Source organism: Orbicella franksi, chromosome 9 (assembly GCF_964199315.1).
Source record: "Orbicella franksi chromosome 9, jaOrbFran1.1, whole genome shotgun sequence".
Classification (NCBI taxonomy): domain Eukaryota; kingdom Metazoa; phylum Cnidaria; class Anthozoa; order Scleractinia; family Merulinidae; genus Orbicella; species Orbicella franksi.
In genome coordinates, this window is record NC_138153.1 from 22461733 (window position 1) to 22476745 (window position 15013).

The following is a 15013-nucleotide window of genomic DNA, read 5'->3' on the forward strand; positions in this document are numbered from 1 at the left end:
AAGCTAAAATACTGAGTTTGTAACGGATTCTTACAAAACTTCGAATATCTCGTAAATTCGGCATGATAAATCGGTGACCATTTGTCTGTGAAGGTGTTTTTTTGTTGCGTATATGAAAAATACCAAAAATTGTTGATATTGCGTGACATTGTGGAACAAGCCAATCAAATCCCTCGGCCTTTGCTGCCTTTCTGCTTGCTAGTCATGATGGTCAGACTTATTCAATCCCATAATAGTCAGTATAAATCCCCGCAGTGCACTATGGATCGTTCTCTTCGTTAGTTCTTGGTTGGAAGATGGGTAAGGGTACACGTGTTTTGGGATTTTTCACACTTTTTACCGTTCACAACAACATAGAACACCCGAATGAACATCAATCTTCAACCTTAGTCACTCTATTGCAATACCTTGTTTTTTCAAGGAAAGCCAAGAGGTTTAAGAACCGCTCGTAAACTCAAGAATCACCGCCGAGACCAAAGATGGCACGACAAAGGATACAAGAAAGCGCATTTGGGAACGGCTCTGAAAGCTAACCCTTTTGGTGGTGCTTCTCATGCTAAGGGAATTGTTCTCGAGAAAGTGTATGTATAGAAGGATTTTTTTCTTTGTAAACGTAACTTTAAAGGTTTCAAAGCTTTATTTCCTCCATGCATGATCCATCACCATCGATACTACCGATTTTTATAACAGGCTATAAATCTACTACTTCAATTTTGGTTGTTCAAAAACAATATTCAAAATTATGACGTTACGAAAGTGCATAATAATTAAGTACAAAAGTTCTCTCAGTTGATTTCTTAATTTAGTGGCGCCACAGCTGACTTGTGGGGAGTATGGAAGCGTATGTAATTCACTATTTTAAAAAGCGAGGTTAGAGTCACTGGGTTGAGGGTAAACCATGAATACACAGTGCTATTTCCTCGAACATAAATTGTGTACTTATTCACTGGATGGCCTGCTTCCGTTGTGCCTGGAACAGCAGATAAACTTGGTCACCTGTTCACATACATTATAATGGATAAATATCTTTATTAGCACTTTGTATGGTACGGTGTATTGTAAGAAGTTATGCCATATTGAGTGGAAATACAAATGACATTCAGAAGTATACAATGATTTAACATGCTGTAAGTCTAATACAGTGCTGCACAAATATGATTTGACAGTCACTTGTGTATGGATTTTTGAGTTTCTAATCTGAGACCAAAGTTTTGAGTTTTTAGTTTCAAATCAAGAAATTTAATGAGCTTGTTTTTGACTGACCTCTTAATGAACAAGAAGCCTAAAGGTTTTCATGTGGGATGCTTTGGTTGATGCGCTAATGTCATCAACTTTGAATGGCTATCTGCCTAGAAATAAATCCAAATGGAAATGCCAACATCCGGTTTTGCAATGGTATTTTCTTCAACAAAAAGATAACATCTATTGTTAGATATCTTGTACATAGCTCTTCTTGTTTTAGATAAAATATGACTATTCAGGTGGTAAAGGGATTTCAAATGAAACAAATACAAAGAAATGACTTTTGGCCTGGATCAGCTATTCAAAAATCAGGTTTCACTGTATAAAAAGTAAATCTTTCAAACTGAAAATATGACTTTGGAAGCATGCAAACTTGTGCCAGTGCCTTCTCCACTCATCACTAAGACCTCTCCATGGAAGACCTCTTACAAGACATGCGATAGTAATCCAGTAAATGTATGCCCACACGACCTAACCCATGGGTATTGTTTGTTTCACTTATGGTTACTGTATACCTTCAGAGGTGTCTCGTGTCCAAGGGATGTAGTGCATCCAGTTTAAACTGTACATGCCGAAACCCCCATATCAAATTAAAGCTTATAGAGCTGGCTAGATCAGTGAAGTAATCAATATCTTCACTAGTGAGGATATGGAAAATAAGCCACCCAAGTCTCGGATGTGGTTTTGTGTGAATTTTACAATTGGTGTATTTTCCAGAGAACACTCGTGCCTATATAATAAATGTTTATATGTAACGAAGAAACAAAAGATTTCAGTGTGTAGTTTTGTAAGGTAGATTGCAGAATGCTTGGCCACTGAATATCTAAAAAAACTCTGTTCTGTTAAATTCAAGACACTTTATTTTGTCTTTTAACCCTTTACCTCCAAAGGCAAATGGCAGTTTTTCCTAAATCAGCAAATAAAGACTCTCTACCTGTGTACAATATACTATTTGAAAGCTACTGATCAGCTTATTTAAGAACTGACATTAGCCGTTATGAAAGAGGTAGTCATTTTGGGAGAAATAGTTTTAAAATGTGAAACTGAAAAACTTCCAACACGTATCAATTCTCAAATAAGATAAGTATGCCCCTGAACTATAGCTTATTAAGCAGGAAGTAGTACTTAGCTTGATGTGAAACAAGTCTTGCATTCCATGTGCATCTCAAAAACAAAATTGGAAAATAATGGGGGTGGTCAACCATGCCTTAGATAGGAGGGAGTCACAATTTTATGCCTTCAATGAGCACATCTTTACAAGGCAATTTTCGTGGCAAAAATTCTAGTAATCTGTCAAATATTCACAAAGTTATGACGTTGTGTGCCAAGTGGCACTCTTAGGAGTAAATTATAGTGGGCAGTGATCTCCCGCCTTATCTTTCAAATCAGTCAGTTGTAGTTCAGTTATAGTAAACAACAGAGTAATCATATGGTCAAATGAACAATAACAAAGTCCTACAACTTATAAAGTGATAACCTGTGTCTATTGGCCGAATTTTTCACTTACCTGCCAAGCTTGAATTTTTTGAAGCCAAAAGAAAAAAGATCAGTTTTTCGCGATTGCTTCTATGCCATGATGCTAGAAGTGACACGGAAACGAGGTTGTCCCTGCCACTTATTTAAGGTTACTTCCCAACTTCGCGGGTGCCCTTCGGGAAAAATACCGTACGCGCACCAGTTTCAATAAAACCCCAACAAACTACATATCATAAGAAAGCTTAATAAATGTACTTTACGAAAAAAAATACCATTTTAGCAATGTTTTCTTTTAGGAAGTGTCAGGGGGCGGTAAGGCATGAAACGACCAAGGCTTCTTCTATTGAATTTATCAGGTATCAGATTCTGCAGTACAAGCAAAATGGCTGCACAGTCTCATTCACAAGACATCAATCAACAAAAGCGTGTCAGGCTTTTTCGATATTCTGATTGGTTGTCTAGATATCCACTTCTAAAGGTGGAGTAGCTAAAAATATGCAAGACGTGTTGCGTAAATGGATGCCACTGGAAAAATGTGGTAAATATCAAAATTTCCCAACACATTTGGGTTTGTCATTATCTCTGGAATGTTCTGGTGAAATTTCACGAAAATCCGTCAAATCTGCATACCCTATAAATTCACTCAGTGGATGTAATCTTCCAAAAATTAAATGCGAGATTTTAGCTCATAAAGGTTCGTAAACAACTTGCGCCACGCCTGGAGATTATCACACTTTATAAAACTGCAAACCAATGGAACAACAGGACCTCCTAGTGTCTATGACAATAGATCAAGATTTCCTGGGAAAAGCATTGCATTACAACATGTTTTTGTTATCTCGCTCAGTGGAGTTCAATTCAGGATGGCGATGTAATATAATGAGCAAAGATGGCAAAGGCAAAATCCATGCCAAAAAGGTTAAAGGTGGAAAATGTGCCGCTGAAAAACAAGACGTTAAGGAATCAACGGACAGCTTAAGAAATACCCTTATTGCTGAAATGAGTTCTCTTGGGTAGGTTTCATTTTCTTCATCACTTCCGCCAGATTCTGATGAAGAATCTTGTTTGCAGCCTGCACTAACATTGACTTTGATTTTTAAGCTACTTGCTCCAAGGATAATCGAATGCTCCGGATCTTCAGTAGATGCTGAGATTGTCGAAGGCATTTGGCCAAACTAAGAGCCTTTGTCACTTTCAGCAAGGTTTTTTTTCCTTTCCTTTACAATATGGAGCTTTTTCTTTCTTCTTTGGGCTGGTTTTTTGCGTTTTCTTTACCCAAGGACTTTTTTCTGTATTTGATTTTTCCATAGGAGTTAGCGTAAAGAGCTTCCACATGGGAATTTTTGTCAAGTGCACGATGTAAATAAAAATATGCAAATGACATGAAATACGAGCAATGAACGTTTGCCGCGAAAATTTCCCCAAGGTTCAAGAGTGTGACACCTTCCTAGTTTATTAACTTTATTTGTAAATGCGTTTTTTCTAAATAACTCGGCCGCTTTTTGAGATTTTTAATTTTCTTTTGGAAACACTAGATAAAATGACGAACTTAAATTTTGTCAAATAAAAGAAAAAAACGATTTTTTTGGTCTCTGAAGGTGGGAAATAACATTAAAACTGCAAGATGACTACAAAAACACGATAATGCGAAGGGCACAAAATACAGTGGATGCTTTGAGTTTTCTCTTTAACAAGTACTGATGTATGTTGAGTGTGTTGCATACAGTTTATATGCTAATATAAGCATTTTAAAGAAAAGAAATGTTGCACCCCTGAAAAAAAAAAACAGGTGTCATGTTATACCCCTGCCTTCACATAACAGCCACTCTCCTCTGCCCCCAAGATGGCAGGTGTGGAGAGGGTTGACTGTAGGAGAGATTTTCTGATTGAGACCATTGAGATTTTGGTAAAAGAATGGTTGTTAAACATAAAACATGGTAAACATGGTAAATTTAATCAGGTTTGGTTGATCTGAAGGCCCAAATACTAATGGGAAAATGCTGAAAGTAGCGTTTCTGAGCATATGAATTTCAAAATTTTTTGTGGCAGCATGCACTAAGAACCCCCCTAGAAGCATCATGCCTTCGCGCCCCCCGCCCCCCACTAGAAGGTCTTCACCTCGTGCCTTCACTGCTTAACATGCAGCTAAGCCCCCAATTTTTTTCGCTTATATACATCTTGTTTCTGTTATCACCACTGCCAAATAATGATAGTTTTAACTATATTCGTTAATTTTCTATGAATTTTCAATTTTTGTAAAATTGGCCTTTCCCACGGCCACAACTGAGTAATAGCAAAGAATGGGATGAGTTGGCCCGTGGTGTCATCGAAGGAGTAACAATGTTTTGCTTCTGAGAAGAATATATACAAACATACAATAGTGTGATTCAAAATTGTTGCAGAATGCAAAGATGTGTTGGAGGGAGTAGCAATACAACAAGCTTAGGAGAGAGCAATCCTCTTTATTCAATACCTCTATCTCAATGACACTCGTCCGGAAGTGAAAATGAAAAAGCAAATTTGTAAGCAAATTTCATACTCCCAGAATTCTCTATTTGCCAATTGCCCATAATTCACCCTGTTTTTCCGACAAATTTTGCAGAAAGTATTGTGAAATTGTCTTGGGAATGTACAGACCTCTCAAGAGCATTTCACAACAATAGTTTATGGAAAATTGGGGGGGGGGGGGGGGGCAAGCATAGTGAATTGTTGGCATTTGGAAAATAGAGAATTGACAGCCCTGACTGCTGTGGCCAATTTTGCATCCAAGATCCACCAGCCAGCCAGCCGGCCGATTGTGCGACCAGTTGTCCCATAAAATCTCACTCCAGTCTGCATTAGGACTAACCCAATAAGAAATACTGGTTGATTTTCAGATGCTTCTAGCAATGCGTTACCAACGCTTTCTTACAAGTGCTTAAGGTCATTCCCCAGTATTGCATTGTGCATCCCTACTGCGCATAATTTCACGCGTGATTAACACGCGCGCATTAAAAAATGGCAGCTTTTTCTTTACGGCTGGACCTTCGCATGGAGGTAAATGGTCATTTTCTTACAAACGAGTATGGTGACCTATCATTTTTTCTCTTGTTTTAAATTGAGTAATATATTTCTCTGTATAAAATATAGACCAATTCTCAGTGTAGGACAAAAAACAATCGTCGGAAATGTGAATTTAGCAAGCAATCGTGACTACAACCATGGTGCTATTATATGGATTTATTGGGTATAAACAAGGTAATGTTGCTCCTAAATGAACGTGGGGACCAGTCATTTTTATTTTAAAATTTAAGTTCCTATAATATAAACAATCAATAGGCAAAGTTTCACAAAAATCTCTGTGTAGGTTCTATTTCAGTGGTATGACCTTAAAATGCCATCTCATTTTAAGAAGCTTTGGTTATTACTTATTGTAAGTGTTTCTCATGAAAACAAGTTTTCTTTTATGAAAAGAGTAATTTCAGTGCATTAAAATGGTTCCACAGTTAGTTCAGATAACTCAAATGAAATGGTTGTTAAAACCTCTGGTCAATTTGTTGATTAGAGAAAATGTTAGTAGCAGCTCGTTTTAATTGTGTCAAAAGTTTTAATTTTTTCATTAATCTCAATTGTTTGGGTGTACGTCATGCAATGGTGATGTAGACAATGTGGTCTGTCAACATTGTCTTGCAGAGTTGGTAAACATTTTTAAATAACTTTTCTGCTGTGGTCATGAAGTCCAGAGAAAAGATCTTTGTGAAAGTTTAGTGTCAGAATCATCGTTTCAGTTAAAGAAGTTTTGGTTATTACTTATTGTAATTTTTCTGTAAAGCATTAGTTTTTTTATGCAAAGAGTAATTCCATACTTTGCAAAGGTTCAAATTTCATATCAATCATCACTCACCGTGCAATTCATCAGTTTGCTCATGGAGGACTTTGATTTCATTTCTGTACCAACTTAAAAAATTCCAATTTTTTGAGTAAATTACTCAACCTAAATCTGGGAGAAGAAAGTAATGTTTGGAAAAAGTACGGATAAAATATTGAAATTTTGTTCAAACATGTGAATGAACCCTGCGTTCAGTATGTTTAATTGTGAATACCATGTGCAGCAATGGCATAAATTGGCCTAACTCTAGTGAGTGTTCAGCCTTGAAGGCCCAGTGCTTACTGGTTTTTATTCCCTCTTTTTTCCTCAGGGGAGTTGAAGCCAAACAGCCAAACTCTGCTATCCGAAAGTGTGTGCGTGTACAGCTCATTAAGAATGGCAAGAAGATCACAGCTTTTGTGCCAAATGATGGTTGCCTTAATTTCATTGAAGAAAACGATGAAGTTTTAATCTCTGGTTTTGGCAGAAGAGGTCACGCTGTTGGTGATATTCCTGGAGTGCGATTTAAGGTTGTAAAGGTTGCTAATGTATCACTTCTTGCTCTTTTTAAAGAGAAGAAGGAACGTCCTCGATCTTAATGAGACTGTAACAACAATAAACTTGTGTAAATTGTTTCAGTACATCTTGTCTGTGTTTTTTTGTGGTGTTATAACTTTTTCCCCTTAAAGTAGTAAATTGTTTAATCTTTGTGCAGGACAGCTGCTTTTGGCACTAGACAATGCAACAGGCCATTTGTCTCCAAACATCTACCAAGTATAAACCATAGTTAATAGAGGGAAATGGTTAGGAAGGCCAGTAAACATCAAAGAAGCAAACAAATAGACTAAGAGTTATGTTGAAGGGCCATTGACCCTGCACATGTTTTTGTTTTATACTTACTGACTATACATGAATTACATAATCGCAATGCTTCTACCGTTTGTATTTTGCCACCCAAAATAGTAAACATACAAAAAAGAACTTTGCGAAGTTTCCTAACCATTTCCCTCAATTAACTATGTATAAACCTGCCAATAGCTTGGCCACATTTTTTTTCCCTGTCAAAATGACTTATGACGTAGTTCATATTATTAGTACCCTAGGAAAGTTTGCAATGAGGCCAAAGTGTCCCAATGTCACACACCACCACAGCTAAGCACAGTTCCCATAACTTGAAGCAACTTTGAGTACTGTGATACTGAGAAACAAGAATTGGTAAAAGAAATCAGGTGTATAGGATATTTGAGGTAAAATTACAGTACGACACATCAAGGGACTTTTGGTTCTTGTTATTTTTGAGCTTTCAAGGTTTTAAGAACTCAGGATTCCATTCTTACCACTATCATTGGATAGAATGCTAGTCCTAATAAGACACCTTGTAAACAGTCAATTTGAAATCGTTGTCGGTAGCACACAATCTAACGTGAAAGACAGTTCAACTTTTACTTGCTATAAAGTTTAAGAACACTTGGCGATAAATCACGAAACATTTTGGCTACAAAAATAGCTTTAAATTTGGCGGGCGTTTACAGTAGATAGAATACGACCTGCTAAGTTGATCAATCACAGCGCGCGTAGTAACTGATATATATTTTTAACAAATTGACGTCAGTTTTTTATGCGTCTGCCCTCTTATTGATGATAAATTGCTTCATAACATTGTCAAAGTGGCTGAGGAACCACGAGCCGCATGCGAGTGGTTACGCAGTGAACTTTGATCAAAAACCGGGAATAAACGAGGGGAAAAGACGCCGTAAACTTGTCGTAAACAAAAATAAGTGAATTTTATTCTAAATGACGCAAACATTGTCAGTAGCTTTTCTCATTTTTTGATTGGCTACTTAAAAGAGTCAAAATCTCATTGGTTAAAATGCTGACAGGTTGACAGCTGAAAGTTGCAGAAATTAAAATTTCATAAATTAAAAGCCCATACGTTACGTATGGGCTTTAAGCTCATATATACGACCGTTTAGATCGCGTATAGACGTATTTTTAAAGGGCCACACATTTGCGTAAATTCAAGCGCGGGGATATGCGAAATAAATGCCCAAATATACGCGTCCTACAAGGACCCATATATACGCGTGCTAAAATGCGCGTATATATGCGGGTCTCGTAAATTGCCTGGTATATGCCAGCTGTTCGTGTATGATAGCAATGAAAATTACTTTAACTAAAAATCGTCAATGTGGCGGCACTGGCGAAATGGCTTGTCTTGCTCTATCTGCCATTTAATATTTATTAATGCAGCTCTCCAGTGACTGAATTTCTAGAGACAGTTATGCGTGTTTTGAATGACTGTTCAAGATTTTATCTCCACGGTAATCGTAACATGGCAGAGAACTTGATCGTTCGTCGTGAAGTTGCTGTGGATTCTGTTCACCGTTTAGGACAGAGGTGCCCAAGCGAATGCTGAGAGAATTCTGCTTCTCGAATTGCTGGTGAGACAAATTCAGTACTTACTACATAGATGGGAAATGTTTGCAGTTCAGTTTTGAACTTGAGTAATCTCAAACTACACAAAGCATAAGCAGTGGAAAGCAGTTTTATAGAGAAAAATTTATATTTGGGTTAACTTTTAATCCTGGGTTAGCGTTAACCGGCTTTCGAACAACCCAGCCCTGATGATTCGAGAAATAAGACTGACGTGGGTTTTCCAATTCTGGTATCAGTATCATGCTGGGTCATTTGCCAAGTAGAAACATCTACGTTCAGCGTCAGCGTGTAAGGGAAAGTTTTTTCAAACTGACCCAGCAGGGTCTGATTTGAGGTGGCTTAATACCATCACAAGGCGTCAGGGGACCTAATTCTCTCTGGCACATTGATGGACTACACTGCTTTATCAGTTGGAGGTTTGTAATACATGGTGGTTTTGACAGGGCTTTAGACTTTAAGTTTTGCAACAAAAAATTCTGCTGCTACTGGGCTCGCTCTGTTCTTAGCTACTGTGCAAAGTTATAGATTGCCCTCTAGAGTGTGTTCAGACGAAGGGGATGAAAATTCAGAGGTAGGAAGAGCTATGCTATGGCACAGGGGATTTAATAGGGGAAGGAAAATTGCTGGGTTGTCTGTACACAACCAGTGAATTGAACGTCTCTGGAGAGAAGTCTTTATTGAAGTCGGTCAGTTCTACTACACTCTGCTCTACCAGATGGAAGGAAATGGCATCCTGGAATCGACAAGCATAATCGATCTGTTCTGTTTGTATTACATATTTCTTTCCAGAATTAACAACCAGTTAAACTTCCTAGTTGAGGCATGGAATAACCATGCTGTACGCACAACCAATATGGGTGAACGCAGTGATTTTACAAGATATATGTAATACTGGAAATACTAGCTGTCAAGGACACATTTGATGATAACACCCAACCAGATGAATTATCTGGTGAAGACCCAATAGGACTTACACTAAAGTCGCATTCTGTTTCCTAAAACTCCCCTTGAGGTATTGATATATCATGGGCTGGACGACCCACTCTTCCCTTAGAAGCTGATGCAGTTGGCAAAGCGGTCCTAATGGGAGTACACTGAGGTGCATGAAACTGCTCTTAATGCAAACATTTCCCATCTAAGTAGCAAATATTGCATTTGTCTCACCAGCGATTCTCGAGGCCGTATCCTCTCAGCATTCGCCCTGGTACCTCTGTCCAATGAATCAACTAACGCCGGATTAGCCTGCGTAGCTTGGCGGTTTAGCAATTTTTTAAGCAATTTAAGCGCAAGTGCTCAAAGCGACAAAGCCGCGAAAAAGAGTAGGAACCCCCCAGTCTTCTCGTGGCTACGCTGCATTTGGCGCTCGTTATCGCGGCTTCGCCGCTTTCTTAGCGTTCAAATTGCCTAAAAACCCCCAAGCTACGCAGGCCACTAAACGATGCACAGAGTAATCCACAGCAACTTCTCGACGATTAGCGTTAGATGATAAAATCTTGAACAGTCATTCAAAACACGCATAACTGTTTCTAGAAATTCAGTCACTGGAGAGCTGCAGTAACAAACATTAAATAGCAGATAGAGCAAGACAAGCCATTTTACCACTGCCGCCATATTGACGATTCCTAATTAAAGTAATTTTCATTGCTATCATACATGAACAGCCATTCTCTTAAAAGGCACATTTCGTGCTGGCATATACAACGTAATTTACGAGACCCGCATATATGCGCATTTTAGCACGCGTATATATGGGTCCTTGTAGGACGCGTATATTTGGGCATTTATTTCGCATATCCCCGCACTTGAATTTACGCAAATGTGTGGCCCTTTAAAAATACGTATATACCCGATCTAAACGGTCGTATATACGAGCTTAAAGCCCATACGTAACGTATGTAAACAAGTATACGCGGCAGAAAAACCCGCGTATACCCTGTCGTAATTTTGAAACGAATGGGCCAACCATAAGGACTGAGTAAAAATGCAGAAACTGTCCAATTTGGGAAAAAATAGGACAGTTTGTCTCGGCCAATGAAATTAAACTATTAACTTTCCGAAGATTATTGAAGGCCACGCGAAACCTTCCGAAGATCACCCGAACACTCCCGAAGATTTCCGAAGATCCCCCGCACACTTCCGAAGATTTCCGAAGATCCCCCAAACAATTCCAAAGACTTCCGAAGATCACCCGAACACTTCAGAAGATTTCCGAATATAAATTAAATAATAAATTACTTAATTGGCCACTCCCCATTGGGGTTTTTCAGGACCAATATCACCCGAACATCTCCGAAGATTTGCAAAGATTACTTGATTACTTCCGATGATCGCCCGAACACTTCCGAAGATTTCCGAATATCACCCGAAGATTTCCGAATATCACCCGAACATCTCCGAAGATTTCCAAAGATCACTTGAGTACTTCCGAAGATCGCCCGAACACTTCCGAAGGTTTCCGAAAATCACCTGAAGATTTCCGAAGATCACCGAACACTTCCCAGGATTTCCAAAGACTTCCGAAGACTTTCCGACTTTCCGAAGACAATCTCCGGCAATCTCCGAAGATCACCGGATATTTTCGACGCTTTCCCAAGTTTCAGAAGATTGAGGGCCCAGTCTGTTTTTCTTCAGAGACAGTTACTGTAGTTTTCCTTGCAGTCTTATTCCATATACAAAGAAACCTCCGTGAAAGAAGGAGAGAGAACAGTATTCCTTCACTTCCATACAAACGCTGGAAAACTACAAGGTTCATTTTCTCGGCCCTAAGCTGAAATGACAGCAATTAATGACATTAATGAACTCAATAATTGACTAGCATTGGCATTTTGGAAATAACTCTATTTGCTCGCCAAATGACTTGTTGCGTTCGGCGAGATGAAGACTGGAGTGAGATTTTATGGGACAATCGGCCGGCCTTGACAAAATTGGCCCCCCTTGGAGCAGGGGCGAACACTATAATACTGAGTTTCGCGTTTTTCCGGCGCGTTTTGGAAAAAATCGCGAAAATTAATTCAGTACCTGCAAAATTTCGGACCAAAATAGTGTCCGAAAATAAAACCGTCTGATATATTAAAAGCATATCGGAAAACTTTAAAGCATGCACATTCTTGGCGACGCCATCAAATGTATTTAAGGCCAATGTTCATGATAGAGCCGAAACTCGGTTCTGTTCATTATTTTTATCACTGAAAAGAAAGTTTTTGTTTCTTTTATGAAAAACATAATGCAGATGAAATCCATTTTGCGGTACATAGTTATGATTTTTGATCCAAGTTTTAATGATAATTGCATTGCCAGTGGTGCTAGTCCTCTTCTGCTTCATTATCAATCAACACAATCGAACAGTCCTCTTCATTGTCAGTTATTTCTCTTACGGAGCGAACTGACACTGAGTGAGATTGTATTATTTTATTGTCAGCTGGGGAATCAGTAGAACCTTGAGGGAGTAGTAAAACCATAATTCGTTTCAACCTAATTCGTGTTTTGTGGGCGAAAATTAAGTTAAGCTATGTTCAGCGGTGTCCGAAATTTTTGTCCGAAGTTGTCCGAAATTAGATAAAAAGTTTCCGAAAAGTTTTCCGAAACGTCCGCAGATTTTTTGCAAGTAATGTACACGCGAAAAAAAGAGTGCCAATAATATTTTTACAATAACTGTCTAATTTCTCGCGCGCTGATTGGCCCATTTTTATCATCAATAAGAGCACAGACGGTTAAAATTTTAATTTATGCAAGCTTTCAAGGTCAACTTTCAGCTGTCAAACTGTCAACTTTTAACCAATGAGATTTTATTGACTTTTTTTAAGTAGCCAATCAAAAAGCTATTGACAATGTTCGTGTCATTTTGAACAAAATTCACTTATCTTTGTTTACGGCAAGTTTACGGCGTCTTTTCCCTCATTTATTCCCGGCATTTAACCATTTTGGGGTCTTGCTATTGCAAAAAACAAATCGACGTCAGTTTTCCAGCGTCTGTTCTCTTACTGATGATAATTTGCGTCATAACATTGTCAAAGTTTACTGCGGAACCAGACATAACATTGCCAAAGTGGCTGTGGAACCACGAGCTGCAGGTGAGTGGTTCCGCAGTAAACTTTGACAATGTTATGACGCAATTTATTATCAATAAGAGGACAGACTCATAAAAAACTGACGTCAATTTGGCCAAACCTAAAAGCGGAGCTTTTGGGTCGGGTTGTTGAAAGCCTGAATAAACTAGGATAAGCGAGAATTTTGATTTGAGTTTTTTTCCTTGCGGCCCTTCGAGCTACCGGAGCTCCGCTATTAAACGCGTGAAATTCAATAACAGATTAGGTAAGTAAACAATACATGGATCTTAAATGTTGAGTCACGGGTTCGTTGACAGTTGTTCGATTTCTGTCTTTGAACTAATAGAGTCTTAGGGTCTTGTTTTCAACTAGTTAGTACTCTTCCTCCGATTTTAATGCTGTTTTTTCCAGCTTGTAAATCCGCCTAAACCTCTTTAGTACAGTTATCAGTCATGCTCGGATCAGGATTTGGCAGATTAAAGCAAAGGCAAATCTATTTATGAAAAGTTGTTTCCTAGAATCACGAAAATTAATACTCGCGAAATGTAGCTCCTGAATTTTTAGAATTTTCCTGAAATGACGAACGTGTGAAAATTAGTAAAACCTGTAGATCGTTTTCACGTGACGTCATCAAATTCCAGAATCCAAAACTAAAGAGCCACGAAAATTTTATCCTCATAAGGTATAAGGATATCTAAACTTATATCTGTTTACAACTTTTCAGCTCAATAGCGTGCTCACCAGCGCCGTTTGAGGTTCAGAGTTACGGCGGTGCGTGACATACCGCTCTGATCGCGTTTTTGGAAAAATATACACTTATCTGGTGATTTTCAACCCTTTTAGGAGTTTAAGTGTTAGGAAAAGAGCTTGTGTAAATGTTTGCTGGTTCAGTTCAGATAATCAGTTGCCTAGATAGCCAAAGTAAGTTCCAGATGTTTGCACTATTTTCCGGTGGCCCCACCCCCAAGCCAAGGAAAAGACCCTGGGAACGAGGTTGTGGGTTCTGTAAATTTGCGCAAAACACTTCGGCGAATATCTGAACTTTGGAAAAACGCAGACACCCAAAACTTGGAGAAGTGTCTTCTTTACCTGTCTCCTATAATATTAAAATTTCTTGACTTTATCCACTGAATAGTTTTCGATTTATTTTTTCGTTGCGTGACAGTGACAACCATCTATAGTAAGGAAAGGGCAACAGAACATCCAACGAAATCTCAAGCTGTGTTTGTGATTAAACTGAATTAATTTACACCTCAGTACGATTTATTGGACTTGAGTCAGGAGGCCAAAAGAAGAGAGAAAAACAATCACCGATGGGTTATTATATAAAGTGTACGGAACTGAGGCACAGTCAAACAGAGAGCTGCTTGAATGCTTGATAACCCAAGGAGCCCTTTGATCTTTTGTGTTCAGAAAAACATCATGCATAGGAGTTGTTAAAAACATGAAATGACGCAGTGGCACTACGGGTAAGACTGAGTCAATTTGGGTTAAGGTTGTCTGTAAGGGCTTCTTTACAACTATTGAGAGATAACCACTGTCGAGTTGTTAGCACGCCCTCATGCAGACACGAAAAAGTGTTAACATCATCGTCATCTCTTATATCATTTATTTGCTACAATATAAAAAAGAACTACAGTCGAAGGCCTCTCCAAAACGGCCACCTTTGGGACAGAAGAAAAGTGAGGTATGGAGTTATGGTGAGGTAGGGATGTAATATGTAAAGAGAATTGCTCATTTTGGCATATCTATACGCAACACGATTAAACTATATCATTAAAACAGAAACAGAGACCAGCGACGCGCGGCATGGATCAGGTTTGATGACCTTGTACAATAAAAAAATAGGGTTTTCTATACACCGTTCGTCAGTCGTTGACTAACTGGCCATTGTCGAGAGGTCATCAGTTTGGTAGTTTTGTAGTGTTTCAGTGGTCGTTGCCGTTGTAGAGAGGTGACCGTTGGT

At 38.6% G+C, this 15013-nt stretch overlaps 1 protein-coding gene across 1 annotated transcript; it reads left to right on the forward strand.

Annotated features, from left to right (window-relative positions):
* The first annotated feature begins 245 nt into the window (after window positions 1–245).
* On the forward strand, window positions 246–7222 carry LOC145498011 (small ribosomal subunit protein uS12). Its single transcript, XM_081477883.1, has 3 exons — window positions 246–300; window positions 422–581; window positions 6897–7222. The coding sequence occupies exons 1-3, from the start codon at window positions 297–299 to the stop codon at window positions 7162–7164; spliced, it is 432 nt and encodes a 143-aa protein (XP_081334009.1). The 5' UTR covers window positions 246–296; the 3' UTR covers window positions 7165–7222.
* Window positions 7223–15013: the final 7791 nt, after the last annotated feature.